Below are 17166 nucleotides of genomic sequence, written 5' to 3' on the forward strand. Positions count from 1 at the left end.
AGATTTAAGTTATATTTTTAAAAATTTATGTCTTTGACTTTATATCTATTCATTTAATTTTATTTAAGATTATGTCTATATACTCGGTATGATGAAATACTTTTGGCTTTTACGAACAAGTAAAAGTAAAAGATATGAGTATACATAGTACAAATAAATTAGTAGTTTTGAAATGTTATTGATTTATTCAACCTTTAACTAGATTATAATGGATATGAACAATCTTATAGACAAACCTAAACGAGATGAACAAGAATATTATCAAGTCCATCATAACATTGTTAGAGCTTTGCTTGTTTATTTAACAAACTTAACATTTTTATTCAAGATTGTTTATTAACTTGACAAACAAGTTTTGACAATGAATAATTTGTGAATGTTCGGCTCATTTATAATAGAGAGGTGATCATCAATGGTCCATTGATCCGACCCACTAGCCTAATCAAGCTCGGCTACAAAAGTATTTTTAATTCAAAATCTAAACCCGATATGAAAAGAGTTCGTTTTAACCCAATAAACTTGATTTGCAGCCACAAAAATTATCCATAGGAACGGTCCTACCCAACCAGATTTTTTATTACCCCTATCAAATGAAGCCCATTACAACCTATTGCAGTTGATTATTCAAGTATGAAATTACTTTAATACCCCTGAAAACAATCACTAGCTCATTCACTACAAATACCCAACTAAAAACAGCATTTGCGTTATCATCTCCCTTTCTGACTCTCTATAAGAGTTGCCGAAAAGGTAATGATCCGCTACACCGGTGGTGTACTGTTTGTGGTACTCCTGCTTTCGAGCTCGGTCGTTCATAGTCGTCCGATTTAGGATTATCTTATTCGGCTGCCGTCGATCATTCTTCGATAGTTGATCATGTTTTTGGTCGTAGTCATTGCCCAGTCTAATCGGATACTGCCGTACTGGCCGGAATCACAGGCATCAGGTAAATATTGTCTCAACTTATTTTATTTTATCTAAGCTTATTAGCCATTATTTATACGAAGATACGAAGTACTTCGTTTCTTCTTTTAGTTGTTACACTATTCTTTTCACAGTCTCCTAGACAATTACTCATATTTAACAGGAGCGAGTTAGAAAGAAAAATAAAAGAAACCCACGTGGATAGAAAAGAAATAGAGAGAAAGAAATGTCAAAATTGAAAAGTGTTGTAACTAATTACGAAGTTTTAATTTGCAAAATAAAAAAGTGTAGCAACTAAAAAGAAACTGAGAAAATATATAGTAATATATACTCCGTACTTATCTAAACTTATACGGAGTATGAAATAATAATTGACCCTAATATTCGTGATGCATTATAGTTGTAGATTGGACTTGAATTTGCGTTGTTCAAATTATAGAACCTTATTTCGTACGGATGAATTGTACTATTAGCCTTAAAGAACAAGAAACCCTATATTTATTTGATTATAATATGAAGTAATACGGTTGTTTTTTTGGTTATCAACCCTATAATTTCCTTTTAAAAAATCATTTGATTATAATACATAGTTACAATAAATAAATACAAAGTATAATTAAATAGTTAAAAACAATTGGTTGTTTATATGACGTTGATATGAAAAATCATAAATAATATTACATAAATTTTATACATAAAAACCTATAATTGTTCTATGATATATATTAATCTAAGGCTTTTTTTTTTTTTTTTTTTTTGTGACGAGAAACTAACAGTAAAATTAAACATGGCCCTGAAAAAAAAAATTAAACATGACATATTCGATCTCTCTCTCAAAAAAAAAAAAAAAAAAAAAAAAAAAAAAAAAAAAAAAGCATTGTGGATTTGTTGTTTTAATAAAGGCTTAAAATGATTTTATTTATCTGTCAAAAAAAATTATTTAATATATGTATTATCTTTTGAAGCCACATATTACAAAACCCTTTAATAAAACCAAATTTAGGAAATGTATAAAAATTGAAGAGGAGATGATATGAAACACAAATTGATCAAAGGTAAATGTAAGAAAAGAATAATGGAAAAGTAGGTGAGGTTGTAAACATAAGCAAGAGGGAATTTTTATGAGGCTTTTTCAAGTGAAAATTTCCAACCATGAAAAGATCAGTATTTAACATCAAATGGATTTTCAATTAACTTAATTAGGTTATGTGTTAGTGTGTTAATGTGTTAGGCCCGTGTAACATAAATAGATTTTCAATTAACTTAATTAGGTTATGTATTACTGTGTTAGGCCCTGTTCACTTTATCTTTAAAAAATAATATCCAGTAAAAATAATTTCAACAAAAAGCCAAAAATAAGTTCAAAGCAGTAACCTTAAAGAAGAAAAATAACTGAAAATCAGTAATCATAATTTCAATTCAGCAAAAATAATTTTAGTTCAGTAAAATTAATTTCACTTCCCCTTCAAAAAAAAAATATTTCAGTTCAGTAAAAATAATTTCAGTTCAGCAAAAATAAGGCGAAGTAAATTGGGTCTTAGTGTGATTGTTTTTGCCATTTTCAATTAACTTAATTAGGTAAATTATGTGATATTGACACAATGCTATGTTATATCCTCCGCTCACTTCACCTTAAAAAAAATATTCAGTAAAAATAAGTTCAGTTCAGTAAAAATAATTTCAGTTCAATAAAATTAATTTTAGTTCAGTAATAATCAGTAATTTTAAAGAAGAAATATTAAAGAGAATCAGTAAAATGATTTCAAGTCAGTAACATTAATTTCAGTTCAGTAAAAATAATTTCAATACAGTCAAAATAAATTCAATTCAGCAAAAATAAGGTGAAGTGAACAGAACCTGACTTTTATTCCGTTATTCGGTCTCGTGTAAAACGTGATGGTAATTGTGTTGCTTATTCTCTCGCTAAGCTAGTTCCGTTTGGAGTTAAACAAATATGGGAAGATCATTGTCCCCATAATGTTACTCCTTATGTACTCATGAACTCTTTGTCCCTTTAATTAATGCTAGCGAAGCTAAAAAAAAAAGTTTTGTGTTTTTATGTGTACCATTTAGGTCTCCTTATATTTTAATTTCCTGTTGGTTGGGTCTATCAATAATGTGCATTTTATCAATTTATCTAATAAAATATGCTTGTTGTGGTAGGATTATACTGGTAATTTGGGGAAGATGTGACTAAACTGGCACTAAACAATATTTTAGCAGCTATATATACTCGGTTGGAAACTTCTAGTGTAATCGTCGGCTACAATCGACTATATATCAACTTATAAAAGTCCATATCATTGATGACTTGATGTTATAATATAAATCTTAGCCATCAATCTATTAATTACTCAAAAAAAAAAAAAAAAAAAAAAAGTTTGCAAAATCTTACTTTTTATTTTAAGTAATTGAAATCATGTCTGGTTTTTTGTTAGGGGTAAAATAGTGGTAATTTTGTAATTTTTTTATTACCCACTAATTCAAATTTAGCGATTAAAATGTTGTAATGATCATTTTAATGCGTTTGAACATGAGCTTAAACAACAAAACAAGTAAATCTTAGATGGATCATTCACATATAAACGATCAAGAATCAATTTCTTAAATTAGTATAGTTGATGGTAGCCGACGACTGCACCAGAATTTTTCTACCCGGTACCAAAACAACCATTATTGATGGCAATGGAAAGGTTGTGATGAAGAACGAACCTAATGATCACAATTTAACATAGACCATACCATTGTGGTCCTGGAGTGTTCGCGGTTAGTAATGACTCACTTTCCTGCAACATTTTTTTCATTATAACTATTATTATTGTTAGTGTACGTATGTTTCTTATAAACTCACTTGTTATTGCCTCGATTTTGTTTTAAAATTGAAAGTAAGTTGAACTTAAATTTCACTCTCTTTCTCTTTGATATGCTCAATTTAACATTTGTACTGTCATATGGCTAAGTGGAGGAAATCATGATATTCGGAAAGTGATGAAAGACATACATAACTGGCTGACAGAATCTTCAAAGCAGTAGTATGAACTGGTAAGAACTTAGGGAGATTTTAAGCACGCATCCATGCTACAGATTGATCTGATAATCTACACTATTTTGATTTTTGTGTGCCTTCTATTCCTCTACAAAGAATTGAGATTTTTCTTGAAGAATTTTCGTTTAAAAGGTACGTACGATTTAAAAATGATTGTGTCATTCTAGTTTAGAAGAGAACAGCAATCACAGCATCAAACCCTTTTTACGGCTCACATGTTAAGCAGTATGTTGATGCAGAGCTTAAGCAGGATATGCTTTACAACAATGCATCCCAACTACGATGTCTTACAATGACTTCAACTTTTTATAGTTTCGTAAGGTCCTGAAAGATCTACAAGATAGATACAAGAACAAGAGCAATTTATGGAAGTAATGTCACACATTGTACATCTAGATGACAGCATCAAAATCGTTGGTAAGCTTTTATTTGGAATTGCAAAGCGTTTAAATGCATGTACTGCAGACTATGCCTACAGGAACAGGACAATCCCTCATAATATGAATTGTGTTTGAAATTGAAGTAATTACAATGAAAATCTTAAAATGGTAACACTATTTTTATGCAGGTAAGTGTATCTAAGAAGCATAGCTGATCTCTTTCTCAGTACGGAATGAAACACATGCGTTTCATAGCAAATAAACATCTGCAACACCGGGATCACAGCTGGCCAGATGGCTGAGGCTTCAGTACAGGCTTGTCTAAGCTTTCCTTCCGGTTCCTGGAGCTTTCTGCATAGAGGACTTAGCTCCTTACATTATGTTGGGTAGTACTCCCTCCGTCCCAAATTACTTGCATCACTTTCCTTATAAGGCCGTCCCAAATTACTTGCAACATTTCTATAAAAGGCATGGTCCCACTATTTTTTTAATATTCATCTCAAATATCAATGGCCCACTATTATTTCACTTTTGTAAAAAAAATGATAAAAAATTTACAACCCCCCCTACCCATACCCCCTCATCTAATTTCACTTCACACGCCACTTTCTTTCCTTCATATTTTTTTTTTATTTTACTTTTACTTTTGCAATTCACTTTCTCACTCCAAATTATTTTAACCCATTTTCAAGGTTCTTTCTAAAGATGGGCATGGGCCGTGCCGGCACGCGGGCGGCACGGGCCCAGCACGATTCCGGCACGGCACGATCGCCGGCACGGCACGGCACGGCGGCCCACCTGTGGGCCGTGGGCCGTGCCGTGAACAAAAATCTGGGAATCGACACGAGCACGGCACGAGGCACGGTGGCCGGCCCGTGGGTCGGCACGCCGGCATGACACGTGGCACGGTCTGGCACGGCAGTGGTAATTTAATTTTTATTATATGTATTGTTGTTTTTTGCTAAATTAATAAAATTATTTATAAAAACTTAAACATAATTAGATAAATAATTTTTATAACCTTAATTAAAATAAAGTTTGTTCAAAACAAAATATATTAACATTAACATAAACACAAATATAAATTAATAACATTATTTATATAAAATTAAGTTGTACTAAAAAATATTTATATATCGTTTTTTTTGTACGTTCATTTAAAAAAAAAAAAAAAAAAAAAAAAAAAAAAAAAAAAAAAAGTGGCACGGTTTGGCCCGCGGCCCGGCACGGCACGGCCCGCCAGGCACGTGGGCTGGGGTGTGCCAAATTTAGGCACGGCACGGCCCGCCGCAAAGCCGGCACGGCACGCCCACCACCGCGGCACGGTCAGGCACGGCCCGCGGCGGCACGGCACGACCCGTTGCCCATGTTTAGTTCTTTCCATTTATCTTCTTCCCCAAATCATGAAACAAATTACTGTAGATTTGAGAAAAAAATCTCATGGATGATACTGAAAAACATCAAATTAATCCTGATTTTGCTAAAAACAAAGATCAAGACTCATTCATCTACCCCAATTCTGATGTAATTGGGGTTTGGGTCGATGATTCTGTAGAACCATTTTCAATAGTTCCTGAAACTCCGCCAGACGTTCTCCACACTCGAGAGCGTGAAGTGACTACTCCACCGGACGTTTTTCTTCCAAGTGCGTTTTTTTCGGTAGAGCACGGAGAGTGGGTTGTTCCCGACACTCCAGAACGTGAAGTGGCTACCACTCCTCTGTTTGTTCTTTACTCTCTATTTGCTGTGTTTTTTTTTTTTTGGTAATCTACAGGTGAAGCTGAAATAAAGAAGAAGCATTTATTATGGTTCAATATATAAAGGCCATAATTTGGAAGCTCCAAATTCAAAAATTATAAAGTGAATTCTGGTGATGGGATCAAATGTTGGCGGTATAATAAAGTGAATTTTGTTGAAATTTTTAGTTTTGAATTTTGGTATTGTGGTGTAATGAAAAAATTGGCGGTGGAATGAAATCCACTATGGTGTTTAACGGCAAAAGTTAAAAAAGGAATCAAATTTTTTGGATTCACATGTTAGATGCACGTGTATCTAACAGCACACCCCACCCCCCCCCCCCCCCCCCCCACCCCCCCAAAAAAAATGCTATGACCCACTTCCACTAGCTATAATAAAAAAATGCCCACTACCAACTTACATACATTATAATAAACAAGTCAATTACTTTGCATAAAATCCAGCACCAGTCAAACCGTTGCAACTAAACCGGGACGGAGGGAGTATTTCGTATTTATTTTGTAAAATTTGGGCTCATTTCTATATTACGCGGCTGATGTTTCTGTAAGATCCTGCAGTCCTTGTAAAAACTAAAAAGGGCTCCCCTGTACTGTAAGGCTGTAAGTAAGATGCACATTGAATAGCCCATGTAACAAAATTTAATGATGCATGTATATTCAACTAAGGCAAGATAAGAGAAATACATTTAGTCAAAGCCTTGGATGCTTTCTAATATTTGCTTTTATTTCTTTGAGGGTTGATGAGATTCCACAGGTGCTTCAATTTAATTTGAGGGAGATCAATTCTTACATGACCAAAAAGCTTGCCATAAAATGACCCATATTTTCGATATTCTTCCTCTATCACATTTTTTTTCCTCTTTATGAGGGAGTAGGAACGAAATCATATAGATAAATTTATTGTGTAAACCGTAATAATCTATTTTACAATTGTTTTATCTAGAACCATTATTAATGAGCAAGCCCCACTTAATATAATAAGGGTCTGTTCACATTTACTTAATTTCAGTTCAGTTCAGCTTCAATTCATTCAGTTCAGTTCAGCTCCAATCAGTTCAATTCAGTTCAGCTCTTAATTTCCCTCTCTCATAAAATATTCATTTCAGCTCACTTCAGTTTAGTTCAGTTTAGTTCAGCTCCAATCAGTTCAGTTCAGTAAATGTGAATAGGCCTTTAAGTCTAAATTAAAACATACTATTCCGTACGTGATAAGTTTTGTTTACAGTTGGCATAATAAATTATTCATTAATTTTTAAAAACTAATTTTATTTTTCTTTTAAAAAAAAAAATCAAACCCTTCTTCTAGACTTCCACCATAACAGCCACCACCCAAAATGAGGAAAACCAGGTTAATATCCTATTAACAAAAACATGTTACTATCATCAATTTTTCTCTCTCCTCCCCTTACATGGCCAATTTTTCCTTCTCTCTCCGATCCTCCATTCTCATGGCCACTACCTCCTTCTCTCTCCCGCTGGCCGGCCAAACAATAGACACCCTAGTAGCAAATTATGAAAATTGGGCCCATAAAAACCCCTTAGGGAAAGGGATTCGTTCGTACTCGTGGTGTTGCGAGGGTCGAATGGTGGTGCTCGGTCGATCGATGGTGCCAGAGAATGTGCGGTGATCGACTGGTGAAGGTAAAGAGGGGTCGTGCGGTGGTCGGTTGGTGAAGCGACAGTTGGTGCGACAGATTATACTGTGGTGATAGAGGGTATGATTGCTAAATTTACAAAATTACCCTTGGTGAGACTGCTAAATTTACAAAATTAGCCTTAATATTAACAAGTTTTGTTAATATAGGATATCAACTTGTATCTTCTTACCTCGAAACCCATCTAAATATCATCATTTCTCCGTATTCTCACCAATTAAGCACAAAGGCCTTCATCTCTATTGTCCTCTTCTTCTTTCTTTTCTTAATAACAATACTAGCCCCACCGCCCCACGTGGCAATATAAAAAGACACCTTATTGGCTAGCAAAGAGTGTAAAGTATGATAGAAGTTAGAAGTGATCAACTTCAGCTCAACTCAAAAATAGCACGTGTTTAGACAAGTCTAAAAATACATTTTTAATTAAAAGTCTGAAAAAAGCTCGCTTTGGCCTGATAAACTCATTAGTTTTTTGCGGGCTCAAGCATGATATTTGATGTTAAGGCTACCGCCCTATTTTTATCACCTTTAGGTCATAAAAGCCCCTTATGGAAATAAATTCATTTCACGATGACAATCCACATGCATCTCAACTGGCTCCGCTTGTGGGAAAGAGGATGAATTTTGAAGCCATGGTCGTGAGTAGTGTTGTAATAATAAAAGGAGGATTTGAGGAAGACAATGATTGAAATTAGAATTTTGCCTCCAATTTCATTGCTGAAATGACCAATATACCCCATGATATATCAATTTAGCATATCAAACTTATTCATTTGTATCTCCTCATTAATAATGGATTAATGGTGTGTTCTTTTCAACTTTAAGTTATTTAATTGAATTTACACTAGTTGAAAGGGATTTTTCTATTATGCTTATCTTTGTTGATTAAAATAAACTTTGATTATTAGTAAACTAATTGTTAAGGGTTCGTTTGGCATTGATGTGGTTTTCTGTTTTTTGGTTTTTTGTTTTCTAAAAGTATATGATATGAGTCCCATAATGAATCAAAAATTATATAAATTTATTAAAATTATGATAATTTTAAAAACTGACAACAGAAAAGTGGAAACACCTTTTTCTTGTTTCCTGTTTTTGGTTTTTGGTTTTAAAAAAAAACTGGAAATTGAAAACCAAAACTGATGCCAAACAAGCCCTAAATTTTTTAAGCTTATTAAATTTACAAATTATACTATTTTAAAAATCATATTACAATAATCTTTGTCAAAAAAAATCATACCAATCAATCAATAATGTCTTTGTGATTTCCTTTTTTTTTTTTTTTTTTGGTGAGAGCAATTTCCTTTTTTGTTTGATATACTCGTAGACATGAAGGGGCAAAAATAGTAACAATACCACAAAATAATTAAATTGAAAAGGCCAAAAAAATCCAACCAATCAGAAGCAATAGCTTAGCCGTTACATATAAAAAATTCTCTAGAGCAGAGGTGGACCCAACAACAATAAACAAATTAGAACCGTCAATTTCATCATCACCCACCTTAATCACAACAATCAACGCTCCACAATTTACCACCTAATATACCCAACTAAAATATCCTTATTTTTCCAACAACAAAATCAACTATATTATACACCAAAATCAAATATCATAATCAAATTAAAATTCCGCCATTATTTTGATATTTTCTCTCTCCTTTTTTCTTTTCACTTTAATTTTTACCAAACACTTTGTCGCCGGGGATAATGATCCGCTACATCGCCGGCGTACCGTTAATCGTACTCTTGCTTTTGATTACAGTCGTTGAGAGCCGTCAGATTTCCGACGAGTTTATTCGATTGCCGTCTGATCGTTCTTCATTACTTGATCATGCTTTTCCTCAAATTGACGCCGTTGATGATGATTCTGTTGGGACTAGATGGGCGGTTCTGATTGCTGGGTCTAATGGGTACTGGAATTACAGGCACCAGGTTGTAATTTCATCTTTAATTTTCTTTTAGTTCAATTTAATTTTTGAATTTATTTGAAGAAGTGAAGTTTTGACTTGGTGTTTATTATAATTCTGGTTGGATTTTTCTGGGTATTCAATTTTGTTGGAAATTATCAACTGGGTTTTGTGAATTAATTGTGGATAATTTTTTTTTCAGTAATTATGATTGATTATGGAAAGACTTGAACTTTGTTGATTTTTTAGTGGTTTTGTTGCTTTGATTGTCATAGTGACGGTAAATTTTCTTGTTATGTATATAGAATTGAGGTGCAGATGGGGTAATGATGTAGACGGGATTTAATATCGATTAGTCGGGTAATAACCGAAGAATTTACCAACTTAACTAGCTGGCATTCACTTCGAAATTGATTTTTGGAGGAGGGTTTGTGTTTTGTCAATGTGTGTGTGTGTTTTTTTTTTGGTTTGGGAAACATCGTGCTTTGTCAGTATTTAGAGAATTAGGGTTACCTCCGGTTTTAGAACTATATTGGCATGTTGCATTTGAAGAAGTGTTACATTAGTTTGTTATATGATATTATGATGTATGTCATGTATCTATTGAACTTCAAATAGGTGATTCTATTTGTGCAACTTGCTTAATTTCTTTGCAAGGTGTTTGGAAGAGGCATCAGTCAAATAATATATTTGTGCTATTTTGATGTTTGGAAGAAATGGACCTAACTTAATTTCATTGCAAGTTCACCTACTTGGAAATTGTGTAGTGGATAGATATCATAATTGATAAACATAAGGGGGTTGTGCGTTTGTCTTAGAGGGTAAGTGCCGTGGGCTCGTGGCCAAGTGGGAAAGGCTGGACCTTGGATATCACAAGTCTAAGGAAATAGATTTGTAGTTCCTGCAATGATCTTCTTCGAACGTTTTCATGATTTGAATTTGTTGAAGTAGCATGGGAGTAGCTACCATTCCTACCAACTGACTTCTCATCTATCTTGAAGTGTAATTTTGTTTTTTTCAATGTCTAACTCTATGCTTATTAAAGAGTGTGAGTTTATTCCTAAACTTGCTTGTGTGATTGTAATGCACCACTGTGCTTGTGATTGATTTTACAATTTTCTAGAGTTAGCTAGTAGTCCTCCTAACAATCAGCTTATTGTTGCTAAATCTGTTGTCCAGGCTGACGTTTGTCATGCTTACCAAATTTTGAAGAAAGGTGGTTTAAAAGATGAAAATATTATTGTTTTCATGTATGATGACATCGCTTATCATGAGGAGAATCCGAGACCCGGGGTCATCATCAATAATCCCCATGGAAGTGATGTCTATGCTGGAGTCCCAAAGGTTTTCTCTAGTTCACCCTTTCCATAGTCAGCTGATGAATGTTATGAAGAATTTAATCTCATCTGCTTGATGTGGTGTGGCAGGATTATACTGGGGAACATGTGACTGTCAACAATTTTTTGGCAGTGTTACTTGGTAACAAAGCAGCTGTTAATGGTGGCAGTGGAAAGGTGGTGGACAGTGGCCCTAATGATCATATATTCATCTATTATTCGGACCATGGTGGTGCTGGTGTGCTAGGTTACTATTTTGATCCTCATTGTTCTCTTGCAAGTCATACTTTTGTTGTTTGTGAAATCTGTTTGTTTTCCATGTTAATAGTATAAATCTCTTACAATATCTTATATTGTACTACTATAGCTTTTTGAGTGTTGAGTATTTACTGGGAATAACAGCATATTACGGAAATTATTGTGCGGCTACTCTCTCTTGGCTTTTAGGTTCTTTCATGTTGTCTATTTGACTTATTTATATAAAATCCTTCTTCATATTATCATATAGTAGATAGTACATTGGCAGGTTCTTAAATACATGTGGAATTGAACTCCTGCTGTTCTTATGCCGTGCCTTGTTTAGTACTAGATCAATGTGAGCACACAAGGATTATTTAATTTTATGAAGATTTATGGGTTTACAAGTGCAACCATTTGAAGATAAACATACTCCTAGGACTGTCAATTGTCATGTTCAATTTTATTACTACATTTTGTTGGATCCTCACCAATGTGCTCAATCAATTTTTATCATTGTGAAAAAATGGATTTCAATACATTGTGAATGGATTTAAATACATTGTGCTTGTTCAGGTATGCCTACAACTCCGTTCCTCTATGCTGATGAGCTGATAGATACTTTGAAGAAAAAGCATGCTTCTGGAACCTATAAGAGCTTGGTGAGATTACCCTCCCCCTGTCCCCCCCCCCCCCCCCCCCCCCCCAAAAAAAAAAGAAAAAAAGAAAAAGAAACATGCCGCACACAAAAAAAAAAAAAGGAAAAGAAAGAATGATGACCAGCCTTTTCTTTTTAGTATTTGTTTTAGGTTATTTGCAGGTTCCTAGATTCCTTATATACCCTTGTATCTTCCATCAATCTTATTTGGGTTCTCATAAATTTGGAATTTATGAAATTTCAGGTATTTTATGTTGAAGCCTGTGAGTCTGGCAGCATTTTTGAGGGTCTTCTTCCTGAAGGACTAAACATATATGCTACTACCGCGTCCAATGCTGTAGAGAGTAGTTGGGGGGCCTATTGTCCTGGTGATTATCCTAGCCCTCCTCCAGAGTATGATACATGTCTAGGTGATTTGTATAGTGCGGCTTGGATGGAAGACAGGTATTAATTTTACTTGTATGATTGTATCTGTCATACAAAATCATGCATAATAATTAGTGTATAACCACATAATGACAGTTTCCTTCCCCTTACCAGCCCTTCAAATTTGGATTATAGGGGTGGGCCGGTGGGGTTGTTCTGATTAAGCTGGTCCTAACTTTATTGTATAGTGCGGCTTGGATGGAAGACAGGTATTAATTATACTTGTATGATTGTATCTGTTATACAAAATCATGCATAATAATTAGTGTATAACCACATAATGACAGTTTCCTTCCCCTTACCGGCCCTTCAAATTTGGATTATAGGGGTGGGCCGGTGGGGTTGTTCTGATTAAGCTGGTCCTAACTTTATACTGATACTGATCAAGCACGAAACTGCTCCTGTATCCATAGTTTGCATGTTTAACAATCTAAAGTTATGTGATAATGTAAAATAGTATACATAATACAAGTGATCTTGAGACAACAATTTTGGACAACAATGTGAAATAGCTCATGTTGAAGATAAATAGTGAAAATTATTCATTGAATAAACTTTGCTTGGGTCTAAATGAGGATATGTCAATGGACTAAGTTAAGAGTAAATTGATCCTAGGAAAATGAAGTGATGAGTGACAAGATTGAAGTTTCCCCAATGGAGGAAAGATGCATGAAGTAGGTTCACTATCACACACCAAATGATAAAGCACCCTAATACCTAGCAAGTTGGCACATAAGATTAATACTAGGGCTCAGTGAAATTCTTGGGTCATCTCAATGGCTCATAACCTGATGGTTTAGAGAACAATAGCTTATTACTCATAAGGGAAGCTGGGGCGAGGGTACGGTCATTTTTAGCTGTGTGCATTAGCAGTTTCTAGATAGGTGAAAGAAAGTCTGAGATATCTTTGGAAGGTGACTACTTTTGACCTGTTGTGGTTTCATTCACCAATCACCAGTTCGGCTCCCTGCATGCAAGACCATACTTGCACTTTAGACCTACTTAATGATTAAGACTGGAGGCTAAAACACATAGCACACACCATCACAGATTGATTTACATTTGTACTTAAGTTGATGAAGAAAATTATGTCCTGTGAAGTACATTAGTATAGGTTTAATACTAGCTAGGGACATTTTGCTTCAAAGGCAGTAGAAAATTCGTTCTGACTGAAGAAGGCACATTGTTGCTTTGGTCTCTTGGAGTCTTGGAGTGTCTGTTTTGATAATGCTTCATATAATATGTAACATGATTTGACTGTATGACCTGTGCTTAGTTGTGTATATAAAATGTCAGCATTGTTTGCTGTTGATTTATTATTTTTTCATTCCTGCATGTTATTGGAGTATGTATATCATTCATATAATCATATCTTGCCCTTTTTTCCACATCACTCAATATCCCTGTTTCTGAAATTTTATTTTAAGCCTCACGTAAACTTTATGAGTGAACTTTTCAATTTACCTTCCTTTCTCTTTCTTTTGGATGGTAGCAGTTGACTGTTGTAATATCATCTTTAGATTTCTAATATTTTATTCTGTGAACACAGTGAGAGCCACAACTTGCGGACTGAAACCTTGAAGCGCCAATATGAACTGGTGAGAACTCATGGGTTTTACAATTGGATTGGATTACCTTTTACATTGTACATTGCTACTATCATAGGATTGAAGTGCCCAGTTGTAATGGGCAAGCATTTTTTTTAGTTTGGTTTTTTCATCGTTATGAATTTAGTAGGGGGTGGAAGGGTGTTGATACATGAATTTGAAAATACTTTTAACAGATTTTATTTCTTAAGAATTTTAAGGAGTGATAAATATTACATTGACTTTCTAGAAAATTTGAAGGGATAATGTTGTTTCTGCCTTTCTGGTCATTGCAGGTTAAGACGAGGACAGCCAATGGAGGCTCTTATTATGGCTCTCATGTCTTGCAGTTTGGTGATAAAGAGCTTAGCAAAGACAAACTCTACATGTACATGGGTACAAATCCTGCTAACGAGAATTTTACATTTGTTGATGATAATGCATTGCGCCCAAGGTCCTCTAAAGCTGTCAACCAGCGGGATGCTGATCTTGTCCACTTTTGGGAAAAGGTTCTTGTACTTTTATCTTTTACATACTGATTGCTTATTTCATATGACTAGGTGGATACATGCTTAACTCGCATAGTGGGTTTGTGTTATGGGATAATAGTACAAACAGAATACCCTCGAAAATTGGTTTCACCATGTATTAGTCTATGGTCTTGTTAAATTAGTATTTGTAGCTTGATATTTAGTATTAGAGCCTTAAAATTTCGTGTTTGACCGGTGTTCACTTGTTATGTGCTTTTGTCTTTGTGACTTTCACAGTTCCGCAAAGCTCCTGAAGGCTCTGAAAAAAAGATGGAAGCCCAGTCACGGTTTGTGGAGGCAATGTCACACAGAGTTCACCTAGATCACAGCATTAAACTTGTTGGCAAGCTTTTGTTTGGAATGACAAAGGGTCCAGAGGTCCTTCAGACTGTCCGGCCTGCTGGGCAACCCCTTGTTGATGACTGGAAATGTCTAAGAACACTGGTATGACCCCTGAATTACCGGTCTATTTCTCATCATTGAAAGCCTTCTACTTCCATTGTTTAAAATCCTTTCATCTACTTGAAATTGTTCTGATATTCCAATTCTTGCCGTATAAGAACATATCTTTTTGGTTTGAGAAATTCGATTAAAGCCCCCAACAACTGAAATCTAACAGGGGGAAACTCTTTTAACATCGTAATATACAGATCAAGACCTTTGAGATGCACTGCGGATCTCTATCTCAATATGGAATGAAGCACATGCGCTCCGTCGCAAACATTTGCAATGCTGGGATCACAACCGATCAGATGGCTGAAGCATCAGCACAGGCTTGCCCTACCGTTCCTTCCGGTCATTGGAGTTCTCTGCACAGGGGATTCAGTGCTTGATCAGATTATCCTGCTGCATACTAACAAAGCCAGTGCGATGTACAAAGTGATAGAAAAGAAATGAGCAAGTGAAAATTCACAGCTTAGGAACTGTCAATTTATCTCAAAGGTTCCTCTGTATCCCCATATTCCTTGTAAAAGCATTTCCTGTAAATATACCGTGCCTGTGTACTGAATTTTATTTGGAATGTAAAAGCAGTGTTGTTGATGTTGAAATTCATCTAATCACATTTCACATATCCTTCAAGTCTTGATACAAAATGAAACACTAAAGAGTAATGACCTTTATGCAAGTTATCCACTTGACCCTAACTTTGGCGCAATTAAGGTGAGTTGTTAGCCTAAGTTGGACAAATTCTGGTGAACATTGAGAGTAAATTCCCTTTCCCATGTCATAGACGAAGAGAAGGGATGGATCATAGATTAAGGTTGGTAGTTGGTAATTCTGGTGATCTACGCTTGCTACTCGAAGGTGGAGCATTGGTGTCACTTGGTGAGTTGACACGAATAATTGTGGCAGGACGGATGAGGTATGATTTTATGAAGGAGGCTGATCAAGGATAGAAGTAGTGATCTTTTGGTTTGAATTTTTCATCGACCATGATAAGTTAGTTCGGGTGAAAATTGAAGGCATTCGGTTTATGTACAAGTTTCCTAGTTGGATTGGAAATACAAGTTAGGTTAGATTAATTAAGATCTTTTGACAATCAACATGGAAAACTATTGATCTTGAGTAGATGGGCGATTTCAATTTAGGTACATATTCACACTGTATTACCAAGCTAGGTCAATTTTGGGGCATGTCAATTCATGTTTTCATTTAGCTTTGTTTATGTTTTAGATATAGTTCTAACTTTTAGTCATTTTGGTAGGGCTCCTTTTGCAATTGAAATTGATTTGGTTGCCATGGAGAGGAGTTAGGGAGTTATGGTCCATTCCACTTATACTTTGTTCTGTTCGCCTTATATTTATTATTGTTAAAAAATTATATTACATCAAATGAGATCAAAATTTTTTATTTTCATTTGCATCTATATACATTTACTTTCTCTGTTTTTATTAGATGCATCACTTTCTATATATAGAAGTTTTAATTTAAATGCATCACTTTCTGTTTTAGTTAATAAACTAGTTTAGTTCTGTGCATTGCACAGATTAAATAGATATTATTTATTTAAAATGGTTGTCAATATTTTTTTTATTCGAAAAAAGTGTAATTATAATCTCATTAATTAATTTTGAAAGAAATATTGTATTTATGTACGAAGTCTTGGAACTTAGCGAAAAAACAAATGATGATGTCAAAAATAGTTTTGGCAGGAAAAAATTTCATAAGAAGTTAACTTGTGTCCCTTAATGATGTCATCATGCTTTGTTTTAGTAATAGTTAATAAAATCTTTCTCTATATAAATTGCTTAGGAGTCCGCAATTTCAAAAGTAATGCATCTGATAGAAAATGGAAGAAATATATATCTTTGATTCCATATATATTTGCAAAAACTATTAACATGTAACATAAAAATTAACTAGTATATTACTCAAACAAAACTAAGGTCACAAAGACCAAAATCTATCAACTTGACTAAACTCTAGAAAATGAAAATATACCATAACACCTTAATTAGTTCAAATGAGGAGAACATAATTTGAATATCTTAGGGCCTGTTCTCATTGACTGAACTCAGCTGAACTGAATTGAACTGAACTGAATATTTTATAAGAGAAAGAAATTAGGAGCTGAGCTGAACAGAACTGAACTGAATATTTTATAAGAGAAGGAAATTAGGAGTTGAGCTGAACTGAACTAAACTGAACTGAGCTGAACTAAACTGAACTGAACAGAATTTCAACGTAAGAGAACAGGCCCTTAGTGTTAACTGAAAAAAAAAAAA

General features: G+C 34.4%; 1 protein-coding gene and 1 long non-coding RNA gene across 4 annotated transcripts; both read left to right on the plus strand.

Moving 5' to 3' along the window:
- The first annotated feature begins 730 nt into the window (after nt 1-730).
- On the plus strand, nt 731-6911 carry LOC145642085 (uncharacterized). Of its 3 annotated transcripts, none has more exons than XR_014115636.1 (4): nt 731-946; nt 3088-4387; nt 4539-4736; nt 6588-6911. It is a non-coding gene; the product is annotated as an uncharacterized LOC145642085 (long non-coding RNA). The 3 variants fall into 3 exon arrangements; XR_014115637.1 differs by lacking the exon at nt 731-946 and having other exon boundaries at nt 1783-3690; nt 3885-4387; nt 6588-6909; XR_014115635.1 differs by lacking the exon at nt 731-946 and having other exon boundaries at nt 1789-4387.
- A 2487-nt stretch (nt 6912-9398) lies between these two features.
- LOC145642086 (vacuolar-processing enzyme-like) lies at nt 9399-15489 on the plus strand. The gene is made up of 9 exons (XM_081693171.1): nt 9399-9691; nt 10846-11010; nt 11094-11250; nt 11817-11902; nt 12143-12342; nt 13874-13922; nt 14207-14419; nt 14678-14884; nt 15091-15489. The coding sequence occupies exons 1-9, from the start codon at nt 9467-9469 to the stop codon at nt 15271-15273; spliced, it is 1485 nt and encodes a 494-aa protein (XP_081549297.1). The 5' UTR covers nt 9399-9466; the 3' UTR covers nt 15274-15489.
- The last annotated feature ends 1677 nt before the right edge of the window (nt 15490-17166 follow it).

The sequence above is a fragment of the Chenopodium album genome, chromosome 8 (assembly GCF_948465745.1).
Source record: "Chenopodium album chromosome 8, dcCheAlbu1.1, whole genome shotgun sequence".
Taxonomy (NCBI): domain Eukaryota; kingdom Viridiplantae; phylum Streptophyta; class Magnoliopsida; order Caryophyllales; family Amaranthaceae; genus Chenopodium; species Chenopodium album.

Excerpts from the sequence above, each read along its gene's own strand:
- LOC145642086 (XM_081693171.1), top strand. The coding sequence starts at position 9,467 with ATGATCCGCTACATCGCCGGCGTACCGTTAATCGTACTCTTGCTTTTG. Across the intron at positions 13,923-14,206 it reads TGAAGCGCCAATATGAACTG|GTTAAGACGAGGACAGCCAA; the intron begins GTGAGAACTCAT and ends TGGTCATTGCAG. Across the intron at positions 14,420-14,677 it reads TTGTCCACTTTTGGGAAAAG|TTCCGCAAAGCTCCTGAAGG; the intron begins GTTCTTGTACTT and ends TGACTTTCACAG.